We start from the raw sequence: 17,402 nt of genomic DNA on the forward strand, positions 1-17,402 counted from the left end.
GAAAAATGAGGAGCTGATACCAATGGCTCAAGTATAAAGAAAATGCTTTGAAAACGAAGATGGCAACATATGTACAAATGTGCTTGACACAATGGATGGATGTATGGATTGTGATAAGGGTTGTACGAGCCCCCAATAAAAGGATTCCCCAAAAAAAGCTTATGAGGAATCATCTTTGGTGCAACTATTGGTCTCTCCTCAGCTGGAACAAAGAAGAGTGAAGGAAATGAAAAGGACACAGGGAAACAATTTGGCCAGAGGATGAACGAACCATGAGAACCTCAGCCTCCTAGACCCTGAGACCTGAAGCACTAGACCTGAAGAACTTAATTGCCACTACTGAACCCTCTGAAAGGAATCACTATAGAAGGTCTTAGATAGAGGAGGAGAAAAATGTCCAACAAAACCCCAAATCATAAAAAGGCCAGTCTTATTGGTCTGATAGAGACATGTTGAGCCCATGAGACTATGCCCTTTAGTGATTCTGAAAACCTGGAACTGAAATCACCCCATGGCTACACTTTTAGCAAAACAACAGACAGGGCTCTCAGGTGAAGAAAACACTAGGCAGGTATGTATGCACAGGAGAACTATCAACCACAGGAGTTCATAAAAGCAACATTCGTTTGGGAGAAGGCCTGGAAGGCAGTGGGGGGTTGGGAAGAAGAATGAATGGAAATAGGAAACACAGGGAGGAAGAAGGAGGAGTGCTGGTACATCATGGAGATGACAATGTCACAAACCAAGATGGGAATGGATTGTTGACTGGAAAACCAAATTTGTTCTGTAAGCTTTCACCCAAATCACAACAAAAAGTTAAAAAGAAAGAAAGAAGAGTCAGGAGTGTCCTATGGTTCTGAGGTACCAGTGCTGAGAACCTTCTAGACCCATAGAAAGAGCTGGAATAAAGGAGATAATGAGAAGCAGAAGCAGCAGAGGCAGGAGACTGATAAAAGGCAGCACTGCAAGTGAGAGCTGAGAGTTTTGGACCCGGGGCTTTCTGGCAGAGTGAAGTATCTCTGGGCACTTATCAACAGAGCTAACAAGCCTTATAACACCTGAGTGAGGGCAGAGAGCAGATCTAGGAGCCCATAGACCTTCATGAGGTCCACCTGCATGCACTGTCAGAAAGCTAGCCTGACTGAAGAATAAAATCCTGAATCATTCCTGATCCTGAATTGTAACCTGTTACTTTCTTAATGAACACATCATCATGTAAAGAAGAAGAAGAAAGATTTAGAGGAAAAGGAAGCCTCTGAAATCAATTTACTACAGAAACCAGAAGATAACTGGGCGGCTTTGGCATACTCATACAGTGGTTCTCAACCTTCCTCATGCCGTGACCCTTTAAAAGCTCCTCATGTTGTGGTGATGCTCAGCCATAAAATTATTTTTATTGCTACTTCATCATAACTGTAATTTTGCTACTGTTATGAACCAGCCAACCCTTGTGAAAGGGTCATTCGACCCCCAAAGGGGTCGTGACCCATAGGTTGAGAACTGCTGCATTATAAGAACATGTAAACACCAACAAAATAATTACAAGCAAAAACATGAGGAGATAATGGACTGAAAAGAAGTATAACAGGATGAAATTTTTTAAAATCCAAGTACAGGATAATAAAAGATAATGAAGGATTGCAAGGAACCTAATGTTGCACTAACCCAGTTTAACTCGGTGACAGAATTAGCAAAGAATAAAAATGTCACTGTTGAAAATAAGTAGTACCAAGTGTAAATGATGAATAAAGGGTAGCCATATAGACTGGGAGTATATGACTGCCAAACATGTATCTGACAAAAGACTTGTGCCCAGAGCATATAAAGTGTTCTTACAGACCAATAATAAAATGATTAAAAGCTCTTACAAACATAAGTAATTTGAAGCAATGCCTTTCTAAGAAAGAGATAAGAATGTACAATAAGTACATGAAAGTATGTTCAACATGGTTATCAGGAAAATGTAAATTGCAAGTGCAATATGATACTATTTCATACTGTTAGATAGCTAAATGGAAAACAACTGATAATACCAAGTGTGTACAAGGATGTACAGCATTCTATCAAATTAAACCTTTTTTCATGTTGCTGCTATTGTTGGGTGCCATGGAGGCAGTTCTAACTCATAGTAGCCTGAAGTACAACAGAACAAAACACTGCCCGATCCTGCACCACCCTTACAACTGTTGTCATGTTTGAGCCCATGGTAGCAGCCAGTGTCAATCCAGCTCCTTGAGGATCTTGCTCTTTTTTGTTGACCGTCTATTAACTAATTATGATGTCCTCTTCCAGGGGGGCTCCTGATAACATGTCAAATTACACGTGTGTTAGTCCAGGTTGACTAGAGAAACAAATTCAGAGATACTTATGTGAATAAGGGCTGTATATAAAAGAGTAATTGTATATTAAGAAAACATCCCACCCCAGTCTAGTTCAAGTCCATAAATATGATATTAGCCCATATGTCAACACCAATCCATAAATTCCTCTTCAGACTCACACAACACATGTAATGATGTTGAATGCAAGAAGATGAAAGGCCAGTAGGTAGGAAGTCTTGTGGATCCAGTGGTGGTGGAAGCATCTCAGTGCTGGCGTGGGTCTCCATGTGACTCCTTCAGCCCCAGGGCTTTGGCTCCCTCAACATAGCACCATGTGGCTTGTCAGCAGGAAGACGAAGCAGTGAGTGTGTGGGTCTAGCCTCCAGTGAGTTATTTATCTCCATAGCACCTCCAAATGAGGTCATCAAGCTGAGATCTGGTTGACAGGCTAAACTCCACCCCTCCCCTCTTAACAGTCTAAAGTTGACACCAGATTATGTAACTACCACAATGAGACTAAATCTAGCCATCCTCTGTATTTCTTTCAAGATATATTTGTTTATTTTTCTGAGAGTCATCATTTCTTTTGTCTTATTTATTCATTGTCAGACTTTCATATACAGAAGAGGCAATTGAAATACCATGGCTTGGGTCAGGAGCACGTTAGGCCTCAAAGGGATTTATCATAGGGGTCAGTAATTCCACTTCACGGTATTTATCCAAAAGAAATAAAAACCTATGTTCACAAAAGGGCTCATACGTGAATATTCACAGTGTATTTTTCAGAATGTCAAAACATGCACAAAAAGACAAATCAATTTTTTAAAACTGATTTATTCATAGACTAGATGGACTGAATAGTATTCATCTATTAAAAATTAACAACTGTTAGCAGTAACAATATGACTGAATCGCCCCAAAACTATGCTGAGCCAAAGAAGCCAGATACAGAAGAGCATACACTGAGCAACTCCACTCATATGAATTTCTTGAAGAGCTAAAACTAATTTAGAGTGATGAAATTAGACTAGCTGTAAGACAGAAAGGTATTTCTAAAGTATTAGAAATGTTCTAGATATTCATACGCACCCACTGCTATCCAGCAGATTCCTACTCATAATTAACCTCTGTAGGGCACCTGAAGCTGTAGATCTTGAGAGGAGCAGAGAGTCTCATCTTTCTCCCTTGGAGCAACTGGTGGGTTTGAACTGCCAACTCTGCAATGAGCAGTCCAGCACTCATCTGACAGCACCACCAGGGCGCCTGTATCTTCATAGGGTGAATATATAGAGATGTACATATACTCAAGCTTCATGAAATAACACGTTTAAAATGTATGCATTTCATTCATTATATGTAAATGATACTGTAATAAAACTGATGAAAAACATAGGAACCTACAAATATAAATTCGTTCTAAGAAGTTGCTAATGCCTTTTTTAGAGTTCCATAAGTATCGGTGCAGAAAAACCAGAAGACCCGAAGGGATGAAAAAGTTCATAGCAGGTTTCTTCCTAAAAATGCTAAACATGAAGTGATAATTAAATATTTAGAGTCATTTGAAAGGAAACAAAGCAACATAAGAATTGTATACCGGGGGAAGGAAGGGTGAACTGATCACAATGAACTACATATAACCTCCTTCCCGGGAGGACGGACAGCAAAAAAGTGGGTGAAGGGAGGCATCGGTCAGTGTAAGACATGAAAAATAATAATAATTTATAAAGATTATCAAGGGTTCATGAGGGAGGGAGGGTAGGGAAAGGAGGGAAAAAAATAAGGAGCTGATACCAAGAGCTCAAGTAGAAAGAAAATGTTTTGAAAATGATGATGGCAACATATATATAAATGTGCCTGACACAATGGCTATATGTATGGATTGTGATAAGAGCTGTATGAGCCCCCAATAAAACAATTCGGAAAAATAAGAATTCTAAACCTAGTTTAAAGAAATAAAATTTCAAGGTAAATATATAATTGCTTGAAAATATACTATATATCCACTATTCTTGAAAAAAATATTGAAGCCATTTCCCAGCTGACAGAATTATCCAAATTTAAGGGCTCAAGAATGAAGAAAGTCTAGATAATTGCAAATATTATTTGAAACTGAATGAGGTTGAAAAGAAGTCATTATAATTCCTAGAGGAGAATGATATACGAAAAATTAAAATACAGAGATAAAATGAGTCATAAACCCCAAATTGTATTAGTCAAAATTGTTGAATGTGGGTGACGCAAAATGACAACTGAATGTTCATTAAATGCTTTACTTAGCATAAATTGTGAAACATCCACTTACGGAATACTCATAAAAATAATGGGGAAGTCCTTTATATTTAGATGTGAATTTTTCTGTAAGATAAATTCATTTTAAAGTGGGAAAGCAGAATACAAATATGTGTGTCCACACTGAGGATTATGTTACAAAATAAGAAGGGAAATTTGTGACTTCGCTTGCTTCCATGGTGGGGAACTGGGAAATATAAGTAAAAGGAATATTTTATTGCATTTTTGGAGGGTCCTTTGTTCATTTTAAACCATGTAAATGTCACCTATTTTTAAAAGTAAAACCTTTAAGGGTATTATTTGTCTTGTTATGTCTTACTTTGAGAATCAAGTATATACTCATTGAAGACTCCGGTACATATTTACCTGGTAATAAATGCAATTTCACAAGTAAGAAAAGATTTGCTAAATGATCTTGGAACAACTAATTTCCTATTGGGGAAAAAAAAAATGGTGCATCGTGCTCTTTTCACAACGCTGACCAAAAAATAAAACTACATACAGATTAGAGATTGAATTATATGATGATGGCAACCCATATACAAGGTTGCTTGATGTAATTGATTTATGTATTGTTATAAAATCTGAGAAAGCTCCAATAAAATGATTTTTAACAAAGAATTTAATTATAAAAAATAAATTAAAATATTAGAATAAACCATGTAAATTTCATAATGAAAACTGTCAGAGAAATCTGACAAAATTGGACAGCATAAAAACTTTTTAAAAAAAATCATTTTATTAGGGGCGTATACAACTCTTATCACAATCCATACATACATCAATTGTGTAAAGCACATTTGTACATTCATTGCCCTCATCATTCTCAAAATATTTGCTCGCCACTTAAGCCCCTGGAATCAGCTCCTCATTTCCCCCCTCCCTCCCTCCTCCCCCTCCCTCATGAACCCTTGATAATTTATAAATTATTATTTTGCCATATATTGCACTGTCCGATGTCTCCCTTCACCCATTTTTCTGTTGTTCATCCCCCAGGGAGGAGGTTATATGTAGATCCTTGTAATCGGTTTCCCCTTTCCACCCCACCCTCTGTCCACCCTCACCACTGGTCCTAAAGTGATCATCCACACTGGATTCCCTGTGTTTCCAGTTTCTATCTGTACCAGTGTACATCCTCTGGTCTAGCCAGATTTGTGTCAGGTAGAATTGGGATCATGATAGTGGGCGAGGGGGGGCTGGGGGAAGCATTTAAGAACTAGAGGAAAGTTGTATGTTTCATCATTGCTACACTGCACCCTGACTGGCTGGTCTCCTCGCCGTGACCCTTCTGTAAGGGGATGTCCAGTTGCCTACAGAGGGGCTTTGGGTCTCCACTGTGCACTCCCCCACCTCATTCACAATGATACGATTTTTTGTTCTGATGATGCCCGATACCTGATCCCTTCGACACCTCGTGATCGCACAGGCTGGTGTGCTTCTTCCATGTGGGCTTTGTTGCTTCTGAGCTAGATGACCGCTTGTTTACCACCGATGGATGTGCAATTTGATACAACCTTCCTGGAAACCAGCTGGGACATATGTCAACATGTTCAAGCCCACCGATTTAATCATTCAAATTTTAGATAAAATATTTCCTAGTAAATTTAATGTCTGTTGTTTTTACATATGAAAATTAATCTTGGAAATAATAAAATATTTAATAATAAGCAAATATTAAATTCTGACATATCCATACAATAAAATATTATATATAAATTTAGATATCTTTGAAAAACTCTTACTGACCTAGAAAATGTCCCAAATGTACTGAGTGAAAAAAAACCCAGAATATAAAACAGCTCTATGTTATGATGATCATTTTTGAACTAGTAATCTCTATTAAACATGCAGATTTTAAGTATTGGGGGGAAAATGGGGGGAAAAAGCTGTCAATCATTTTCCCTAAAATTATTTTATTTTTGTTTTTCTGTGTACATTTTTAAGTTTCTATAGTAAGTATGTGGATGGAGACATTATACTTTAAATAAATATTATAAGGATGAAATTCTTACTTGGTATCAATATGCTCAAGATTGTAACGGAAAGGGTTAGTTACTGAAATAAACAAAATGTATTACTGCTTACCTGCCATTTTTCTTCATAGGTAAATAGAAAACCCAAAACCAAACTCACTGCCGGGAGTCAATGCTGACTCAAAGCGACCCACACTCTGGGTTTCCAAGACTGTAACTGTTTACAGCAATAGAAAGCCCAGACTTTCTTCATAGGAGCGTCTGATGGTTTTGAACTGCTAACCATTTGGATCACAGCCTAACACATAACCATTACAGTACCAGGGCTCCCTATGGGTAAATATAGTATGTAATTATCATATCCTTCACCAGGACACTTCCAGTGGGCTAGCCATAAGAAGGCACAACACCCACAGACCTTCTCCGCCTCCACATAATGAACAAAGTATACAGTCTCCATGCCGGATTCCCAGGTAACTCAGGTGTAATGCTGTTTGCATGACACACTTTCCTACCCCCAAAGCTTTCAACCAAGATAACCCATCCATGGCCTACAAACTTCCAGGTGACAGGAACTATTGAGATAACCCAAGACTGCTAACTGAGGGTGGAATCAAGAGCTATACCGTCTCCTCAGGGACACTCCACAGCCGCTGCTTGTTCTCTCTGGCTGGATATTTCATAGTATGTTCATTTCCAACCCAACTATCAAACATAGATCCAGAAATGCTTTGGGGATTCACACGAAATCCCAGCTCCAACTTAAGAACAATTAGTTATTACATCATGGCCCTGCTTGATACTTGCCTCCAGGAAGGGAACAAAGAGGAGATGGGTGCTATAGCAACTTATGGTGAAGAAATTAGATGGTGCCCAGCTATCAGGTACAATAGCATTTGGAGTCTTGAAGGCTTGTCTCCAAACAAGCAGTCATCTAAGTGAGATGTTAACTAAGTCCACATGGAAGAAGCACACCCAGGGATTGTGAAGCATATAATCTGAAGTTGATTATTCAATTCTGATATTAATCAGAGCCGAAAGTCTGAAAATCTGATTGGCAGAAGGCTATGGATAACAGTGGGAGTCCAAAATTCATTGGCGGAACTATACCTCCAGTGAACTCCCTCTATGCACAATTGAGGGAAAGGAGGAAAGTGGTTATTACATGGAGTGCACTGCAAAGTTGGGTACAGAAGATCAAAGGCAGAAGCCTGACTTGAACAGTCAAAACTTGTCGGCAGATTAGCATACTGGACCGGATCTGGTATCCCAAATCTTATGGACTTGGGGGTTGTATTGTTTTGTTTTTTATTGTACATATTAGGAGGTGTTCTGTCGCAGGAGTGTTTTGTCATTGGGGGTCACCCTCTTGAAGATGTAGTGTATGCATTTTTATTTTCTGGCTTATGAAAACCAGGACTGATGAATCTGTAGAGTCAACAAGTGAAATAAGGGTTTTGGGGAGGTGGTGGGGGTGATGACGTCAAGGGGTCCATACAGAAAAAGAATGTTTGGAAACTGTGGTAGCAAATCTACAACTCGGCTGGATGTGATTGAACTATGGAATGATTTAATATATGTATTAATCCCAATTAATTTTTTAAAAAGAAGCTCATTAAAGTTTGGAAAATTATTGCTTACTGGTTCTTGGGCCCAACATGTGTGCCACACATAAATAAGCAAAGAACACATGTACGGTACCTTCCCGAAGCTGTGTTGGCTTGGCAGAATTTTCCCCACTCATTAAAACAACAAGAGATGCAGCTGCTCGGACTGTAGCCTGCCATGTTGACATGGCAACGGGTGGCTCCTGGCATGGAAAAAGGGCCCTGTTGTTTATGGGGGATCCCATAGTATAAACACACGGCCTGTAGAAGAGAAAGAAAGAAACAGGGAGAATCTTTGAAATAAGTCATCACTTTTCTCACCACCATGGGAGTGAAGGTTGAGTTTTCAGAGGGAAAACATTTGAGGCTTTGTACTTCACTGGTTTGAAAGCATTCTGAACTGAAACTGCCAAGAGCTGGGCTCTGGGCTAACCTTCTCCCAAATGAGTTACTTAAATATGTAAAGAGGGTGTGTTGCTTTTTTCATTCCCAGAGAGAAAAATATATTTTGGGTAATGTTTCAAACACAAGTCTGTCGAGTTATAATTTATATTACCTTTGCCCCCTCCCTTTACACCCTTATGCCTTCAAAAGAAAAAAAGTTTCAGAGACATTCTTGCAAACCTTTTGGAAAGTATTTTGGAAAAGAAAATATGTTTGGAGATCACTAAGATATTAATGCTTGGAAAAACAAGCTGGTGGTCTAAAATCCAGTGCTGGCAGGCAGATACCCCAATCTTGGAAACCATCACCTCAAATGAAACCCTTGTGGGAATCCTTGTGTGGAGGCCAAGAACAAGGGTTGGCATATAAACAGGACTGTAGGTTACAACAACCAGGCTTGTGCTAGGAAAGGCCAAGGGTACAGAATTGCTACCAAGGCAAGTATAAGAAACCAATGATAAGACATTAGCATATGTCTGCTACAAGTCAAAACCAGAAAGTTACGCAGGTAAAGAAAGATCTCTTCCATGTTTGACAGAGATAAAAAGAATCAACGATATCAAAAGAACCCATTCTTGTGATACCACACAGAAGGCAGACGATGGGCTTTCCAAGAAAACATCTTAGAAAAATGTTTTCACTTCTTGTTTTTCAGGAGTTATGAAAAATATAATGTATTTTTAATCAGTTTGGTTTATAGAATGAATCAATGGAGCAGAACACTGCCACCCTGGGGTAAAATGACTTTCTTTTTTCATTCACAACATTGTGATGTGTAAACAGAAGTTTCAAATGGGAGGCACTTTTGACCTTGAGAATAATGGAGCCAACATGCATTTCCAGAAAACAAAAGGCAAGTACGTAATCCATTTAGGAAGATGTGTCAAGATGTATATAATTTGTTCCTGGAAAAAAAAATGTGTTCGTGACTATAATCATATACTCACATAACTAACTGCAATCATGCACTTCATAGCCTATGGCAATCATGTGCCATGTTAGGTGCCATTGAGCCGGTGCTGACTCGTAGCTACAATAGAACGCAACACCACCTGGTCCTGTGCTATGCTCACAATTGTCCTTATATTTAAGCCCACTGTTGCCACCACTGCATCAATCCACCTTGTCAAAGATCTTCTTCACTGCTCCTCTACTTTGCCAAGCATGATGTCCTTCTCCAGGGATTGGGCTCTCCCTGGTAACATGTCCTAAGTACCTGAGACAAGGTCTCAACATCCTGAAGGATTTTGCATCCTTAGATTCAACCAACCTCAGACGGTAAATGTAAGGAGGGTAACAGTGACTCGGAGGATTGAGGGGGAAACAAGTGGTCAACACAATCTCTCAAAGGCTGTGAGTGAGTATAACATGATTTTTACATAGAATTTATTATATCAGGTATTGTAAGCAATCTAGAAATTTTTTAACATGAGGTAGGTTATATGCAAATATTGTACAATTTTATAAGGGGGTTGAGAATCTGTGGATTTTGTATCCTTGGGACCCTGGCACCAATGCCCCTCCAAGTGGAGGGACAACTATACAACACCAACCAACGAGTACCATTCACCTTATGATTCACTCCTTCCTAACCAAAGCTGGCCTTTGATGTTTCAAAGGCTTTACAAGATGGATAACCTTGAGAAGAAGGGGAATTCCAGAATGCTTCATTGTGCTCATGTTGACCTTCTATGTGGATCAAGAGGCAGTTGTCAAATCAGAACAAGGAAATACCGCATTGCTTAAAATCAGTCAAGGTGTACGCCAGGATTGTATCATCTCACTATACTTATTCAATCTGTATGCTGAGCAAATCATGAGAGAAGGTGGTTTATATAAGGAAGAATTTGGCATCAGGATTGGAGAAAGGTTTATTAACAACCTGAAATATGCACATGAAACAAATAAAAGTGTGGAGACTTACAGCACTTGCTGATGAAGATCAAGGATTGTAGCTTTCAGTATGGGTTACAACTCAATGTAAAGAAGACCAATATCCTCACAACTGGAATGATAGGTGACATCATGAGAAATGAAGCAAAGTTGCCAAGGATTTTTGCCCAGCTTGGATCCACAATCAATGCTCACGGGAGCAGCAGTCAAGAGATCAAATGATGTGTTACATTAGGTAACTCTGCTGCATAAGACCTCTTTAGAGCATTGCAAAGCAAGGGTGTTAACTTTGAGGACTGACGTATGTCTGTCCAAGCCATGATGTTTTCGATGGCCACAATTGTATGTGAAAGTTGGACAGTGAATAAAAAAGACTGAAGAAAAATTAATGTGTTTGAATGGTGGTTTTGGTGAAGGATATTGAAAGTACCATAGACCGCTAAAAGGACAAACCAATCTGTCGTGGAAGAAATACGGTCAGAATGTTCTTTAGAGGCAAAGGTGCCAAGACTTTGCCTCACGTACTTTGGACATGTTGTCAGGACAAACCAGTATCTGGAGAAGGACAACATGCTGGGTAAAGTCGAGGGACAGTGAAAGCGAGGAAAGTCCTCAACATGATGGATTGATAGAGTGGCTGCAATGATAGGCTCAAGCACAGGAACATTTGGGAGGATGGAGCAGGACAGGGTAGTGTTTCATTCTGTTGTGTTGGAACCTATTTGATGGCACCTAACAACAAGATGAAGCTGATCTCGTCTACTATCATTAATTAACCTCCTACTTTTTTCTATGTGTATAACCCAACTCATCGCTATGAGTCAATTCCAATTCATGGAGACCATATAGGCCTTCGTAGAACTGCCTCTGTGGGTTTCCTAGACTAGAACGCTTTGTATCTAAGAACCAAACTCATTGCCGTGGAGTCAACGCTGACTCACAGCGACTCCTTGCGGGGCTCCAAGACTGTAAATGTTGACAGAAGTAGAAAGCTCAGTATTTTTCCATCGAAGCTGCTGGTGGTTTTGAATTGTCAACCATGAGGATTGCAGCCCAACATGTATCCACTGCACCACCACATAATTCTTTATATGGAGGGCTTAAAAAAACTAGTGGAAAATTCCATGAACTTTTGACTCAATTTTTCCAGAAACATTTTGAAGCCCTCTCATACTGTCATACTTCCATATCTACTACACTAGGTACATAGGAATGCTTTGTATTTTCACTTAGAAGATGGGTTTTATCCCCTAAGTCAGCCTTGTTAGTAGAGAGTCTCCAAGGGAGTGAGTCAAGAGAGAGAGGTCTCTTCTGCTTCCGAAGAGGAAAATACAGGAGTTCCCAGAATTCTCAGGAAAAGGCCAGGCCCACAGAGGCCTCATTGGCTGTGGCCCGATTGACAGACCTGACACCACTCCTTCACTCTGAATCCTCTCACGTTCAAAATTGGCACCAGATTATGTAACTATTACACTTGGTTCATATAGATCTTAAGAAAGCACAATGCTAAAGGCTGGTCATTCTAACTACTTAAGCTAACCTATTGTTCTGTTTTTGGGGAGTCACGGTGACATAGTGGTTACCTTTTGAGCTGACCATAATAGGATCATAATGATTTGGAAATAAGTCAATGGCAGTGAGGATTTTTTAAAATCAGTTTTAAGATGATTTCTGGTTGGTTATTTTGGCTTGGGGGTGGGGGTTGGGGATGAGAGTTAAAGATTATCTATCATAGGGTGATATAAAGCCATGGTGATATAGTGGTTAAGCATTGGGCTGTGATCTGCATGGTCGGAAGTTCAAAACCACCTGCAGCTTCATGGTAGAAAGACTGGATTTCTACTCCCATCATCAGTTACAGTCTCAAAACCCCACCGGGGGTCACTATGAGTTTGAGTGAGAGCTCAGAGCGGCAGTTTGAGAGGTCCATCCTTTCACAGTCCTCAAAAGGTGTTCTTTGACAGACAGAATAGCTAGTGCTCCAACAATGCACAAGAACACACAGGATGGCCCTACTTTACCAGGCAGCGTCTAATAAGGAAAAGAGAAGCTAGCCCAGATCTTAACCAAAAAAGGTAATTTAATAAAGAGAATTGGCTACAAAAATTATAGAAGAGCTGAGAAGCAAACAAAAGACAGGCAACAGCAAGAAACATGTCTGGCTCCTGGAGGTGAATGGAGGCTAGCTAGAGGGGCAAGTGTCACTGAGTTATAGCAGAGGGGCTCACTTGGTAGAAGTCAGCATCACTTTGGGGACTGTCGGGGAGAACAGGCCAGAAGAGATTTAGTTAGTGCTGGCGTTGGGAAAGGGAGCAGAGAAAAGAGAAGAAAGATCTTATTTCTCCTGTTGGCCAAAACGAACAGGAAGCTGGCAGCCAAGGGGGTCTGGGAAATGGTATTTTCTATCATTTAGAGACCATCGTAGGTGCAGAGCAGGGTTTTAGAGCAAGCAGGTAGCTGCAATGTACCGTATATAGTCAAGTATAAGCCAAACCAAATATCAGGCGAGGAAACTGTTACCACAAAAACTGCATAGAAAATGTGCTGAAAAACTCGGCTTATACACAAGTATATACGGTTATCTATTCTTGGAGTCTGAATGCCATAATAATTTGCATGCTCAACATGAAGAAAAAAATAAAGATCCAAAAGTCAGGAGACGCTAGTTGTGGCTGTGTTGCCAACTTCTTAAATGAACATGGGAAGTCCTTTGACTTCTGTGCGTCACATGAAAACGGGACTTGAGGGTGGCAGGAGTGGTAGGTGACTTCCACTGTATGCTGTGGCCCATCTGTCTATGATTCTGTTTCTCAAATGCACAGGTTTCCAACAACAAAGAGCAAATTTTCAGGGAGGCCCAGAATCACCCATCAATTTCAATGAGTGCCGAGCTCTGACTCATGGGTCCTTGGTTGACTGTCTTTACCTAAGAACCTAATGAGAGAGACTGCTAGAGCTCATGTCGCTAACAAGTGCTAGTGGTGGAAAGGTGAGCTGAGGGATCCTGTAACAACTCCAGTAGCTTGGATGTATGGGACAGAGGCAACACTGGTTCTGAAATTTCTACCCATTGAGTGTTATTATTATTTTTTAATTTGTCTAAAAGGCCTTGTCAGAGAAGCATCCCAGGAAAGAAAAGGGACTATTGCACTGACCAAATGGTTAGCTATAGCACCTGTTTCCTCTAACAATGGCACACATTGAGAATGAGGACTTTCTTTCTGACTGAAGCCAACTGGACTCCACAGACTTTCTCTGTTCAAGAACTCCAGGAAGCCACTCCCAGTCAATTAGACCTGTGGAGCTAAGCTGGCTTGTTATACTTACAGAGAAGTGACAGGCCTTGGCTAGAGATCTCCATGCCTGTCTCTGAATTCATAGTGTTATGATCTCAAGTACCAAGGTGTTTAGGCCATGTCTGAAAGAACAAGTCCCTACTTTTGTGTTCAGCACCTTGTTTGTCTACGTCTTCTCTTCCCTGCCTCGGCGAACAAATCCTCCCCAAAAGGATGAACTCGTCCAAGACGTGTATACATACACCTTCTCCCTATAAATGTGGGTTGGAAGCCATGCCAGCATATTGCTATGCTTGACACTTGTGCCCTTCGGTATGTGGAACCGTGCTTCCTCGAGCAGCCCCCACATTTTCTCCCTGGGGGTAAAAGTGAAATTTGAAATGAGTTCATATCTGAGAATCGCTGAAGAAGAAGAACATAAGGAACTTGGTATATGATTTGCTGAAGGAGAAAGAGAAGTAAATGAAGATCTCACAGACTTCCCATTTCCCAGTTGGTCTCCAATGACCCCAGTCTCTGGGTATTTGTGTAGTTCCCCCTCACACTGTAAGTGTGATGGCTGGTCACTTCTGAGATTAGGTTATAAAATAACTGGGACTTTGGTTTTACAAGATCTCTTCTCTTCTGCCACGAGGACATTAAGTGCCTCTGGGAAGGCCCATAGTGTAAGGAATGGAGAGCTCTGGCCAGCAGGCATGGAGAAACTACCAACAACCATGTGGGGAAGCTCGAAGAGGTGAAGAGCTAGCTTACCGTGTTTTGAGATGACTTGCAGCCCCAGCCGACAGGTTGACTGCAACCTTAAACATTCTGAACAAGAACTATCCAAACTGAGCTAGTAAGTGTTTGTTCTTTTCAACTGCTAAATTTCAGGGCAATTTGTCACACAGCCAAAGATAACTAATCCCGAACTTTCTGAAGTTTCCGGCTCCAGGGGCAAGATGGATGGCGAGGCTATTCAATGAGAAAGGAAGCACAGGATGGCAAGCAAGGCCATGGAAAGAAACCAGGGAGAAAAACAGCACACGCAGCTGTTTAACTGAGTTCTAAGTACATTAATAAAGGGGACATTTTCATGAGCTGCAGTGTAATTAATGCCTCAAAATGAATTCGAGGCCAGACTTCAGACCTGCCCCAGGACTTGAGGCGATGATGATTTTAGGAAGCAGCACATGTTGAGGTTGAATCGGGGCGTCACATATAATTGGGGATAAGATCCCTCTGTTTTCTGGATTCAAAGATGTCATGTTATCACTGCCCTTTCCCAACATTGTACTATTATTACCCCTCTATCTCTTTCTACACATTCTGTTCTGGAATGTTGCCCTGGTCTCTTCTGTCATCTTTCGGAAGGCTCTTTCTGCCAGTGGGGGCCTTGGCACCTGAACTTTCCCATCACAGGGTTAGTTCCCTGGCCATGCCCCCAGGTAGGTCTTACCTACCGCTCCCACTGTGCTCACAATTCTCTTTTCCTATCCCCCTGGCTCCATGGAAATGATGTCCTTTCTGCTAAAATTTAAAATGTATTTTCTTCCTCTCATTCCATGTGGTATACAGTGTTATAAATCTATACGTGTAGAGCAAATAATCAATCTAAAAGCCATCTCCGTAAGTATACTTTCTTACTGCAATGTTTTCATAATAAAGCAGTAATCACACAAGAGGAAGGGCCTCAGAACAACTTCTTGAAAGGGCAGGGACCCTCTTCTGCTCCCAGCCAATTCTAATCTTGGCCTTTTCCTGGATCACAGTGTAGCCTCAGTTCTTCCTCCCAAATAAGCCCTTGCAACCAAGGGCTTTCTGGTCTTTTACAGCCTTATACATCCTTATATGCCTTGTAGTGAAAATATCTAAAAGCAGTTGAAAGTTAAATGGTTCTATCTTAACAGGAGCGGAACCTCCTGCTAAAGCCATCATGGTAGGATGTAGGGCCACACCTGCTGGGGGAAGATGAGTGGAAGGGGTAAGGGGTCTCCACAGAAGTGATGTGGCAAATGAAGAGTAAAAATGGCTGCTCTCATGCCAGCATGTGTTCAAATGAGAACAATGTGGCTGTCTGGATCCCCAAGGTAGGGAGAGAAATCGATGTGTTTATAAACATGCTTTGGAGTTATCTGCATGTCTAATCATGGAAATCAAGGCAGCTGTGTTTATCCGACAAGCATAGCCTTGCACCGCAGCCATGTTGCTAAAACGCCCATGGGAGAGATGTGCAGGTGCCTGGCTGAAATTCTTCAGGGCTTATAATTTCATCATTTCCAGACTGAATAATTCTTTCCAGTGTGCAAAGAAACCTGTAATCTTTGAGCCTTTGTGACCAAGGCTTGTCTCATATACTTCAGGACACTCATTCACATGGACACTCTTGGGGAGCCCTAGTAAACTGAACAGGAGTTGTAGGGTGTGAAGACGATGATGAAAATCAGAAAGCAACAGAAAAATAGAATAAAAAGGGTGGGGAGGCAGGCCTATGACAATGTGCCATTAATATAGCTTTTAAATTTAGGTTGAACCTGCCAGACTAACAATCCCTTGGGCTTCTTGGTCAATATTTATATGTTTACAGAGTAGCCGGATGGAGACAGAACACACTAACTGCTGTCCAAAATAGGAGGTGAAAGAACACTGATGTGTTTCTGATTTTCTTTCATGAAGCACCACCTGCAGAGGAAACATGTAGGGACTCAAGCCATTAATTGTCTTTCTCTTCATTGACTTAAGCTTTTCAATTTTTGCAGGCAGCGGCGGTGGGGGTGGGGTCTCTATAGGTTTAAAAATGTTTTAATTACACTCCTTTCCATAAAGCCACCTACTCTCAGAGACCCGGTTATCGTAGTTTGGTGTCTGGGGAAAGACATTTTTTTGAAGCTGGTATGAGGCCATGAGCTCACTGGTGCTGTGTGTGGCTCAGCAGAATTTTTTCTAAGAAGTTGTTATATTTGTTGGTTTCTGTTGATGTTTGGCTACTTGTTTTTGTTTGGTTGTTTAAGTGAAGATAACCCACTGTCTCTCCACCGTTGGTGACTTGGTTGGGATTCTGGGAAACAGAAGTATACAGAGTATGAGCAGCAAAGGGAAGAGAGACGAACTGTGAACCCTTGCAAGGTTTCAACCCTTGCAAGTTTCTGGGATTTTTCAATTCTTCCTTTGTACTAATATAATAATAACAATGCAGAATTTAATGTGTATTTCCACTTCACTTCTCATGAATTTGGTATTATTTCCTTGAAGCAAATAAGGAAATAGAGTATTAATTTTTTTAAGGTCCTTTAAATCCAAAATCTTTGGCCAGAGATTGTCTGCTTATTCTTTTCATTTTAAAATGTTCCTTTACAGTTACAGAATAAAACAATGCAATTAATTCAGTGAGGGGGGAAAACATCATCTTTTAACATCTGATTTTGATGTCAAACTAAAAATACTTCAAAAGTTTACATCTTTCACCAAAAAAAAAAAAAATGATGAAAATAAGGAAGAAATGGGTAGCGGGGGCACGGGGTGCTAACCCACCCAAGGGGAGGGTATTGTTTATATCTCCACAGGAAAAGAGGGACCAGACTTCAACCCAGTGCTCCAAGG

General features: G+C 40.6%; 1 protein-coding gene across 1 annotated transcript in view; it reads right to left on the bottom strand.

The window, feature by feature from the left end:
* The window catches only part of AOPEP (aminopeptidase O (putative)), a 537,030-nt gene that overhangs the window by 463,061 nt on the left and 56,567 nt on the right, over window positions 1-17,402 (bottom strand). The window contains exon 3 of the mRNA XM_045289429.1: window positions 8,285-8,451. Within this exon, the coding sequence (XP_045145364.1) occupies window positions 8,285-8,451 (167 nt within the window). The remainder of the gene's footprint in view (window positions 1-8,284; window positions 8,452-17,402) is intronic.

This window comes from Echinops telfairi, unplaced genomic scaffold (genome assembly GCF_000313985.2).
Source record: "Echinops telfairi isolate 266 unplaced genomic scaffold, ASM31398v2 ScPeMD7_27;HRSCAF=92, whole genome shotgun sequence".
NCBI classification, from domain to species: domain Eukaryota; kingdom Metazoa; phylum Chordata; class Mammalia; order Afrosoricida; family Tenrecidae; genus Echinops; species Echinops telfairi.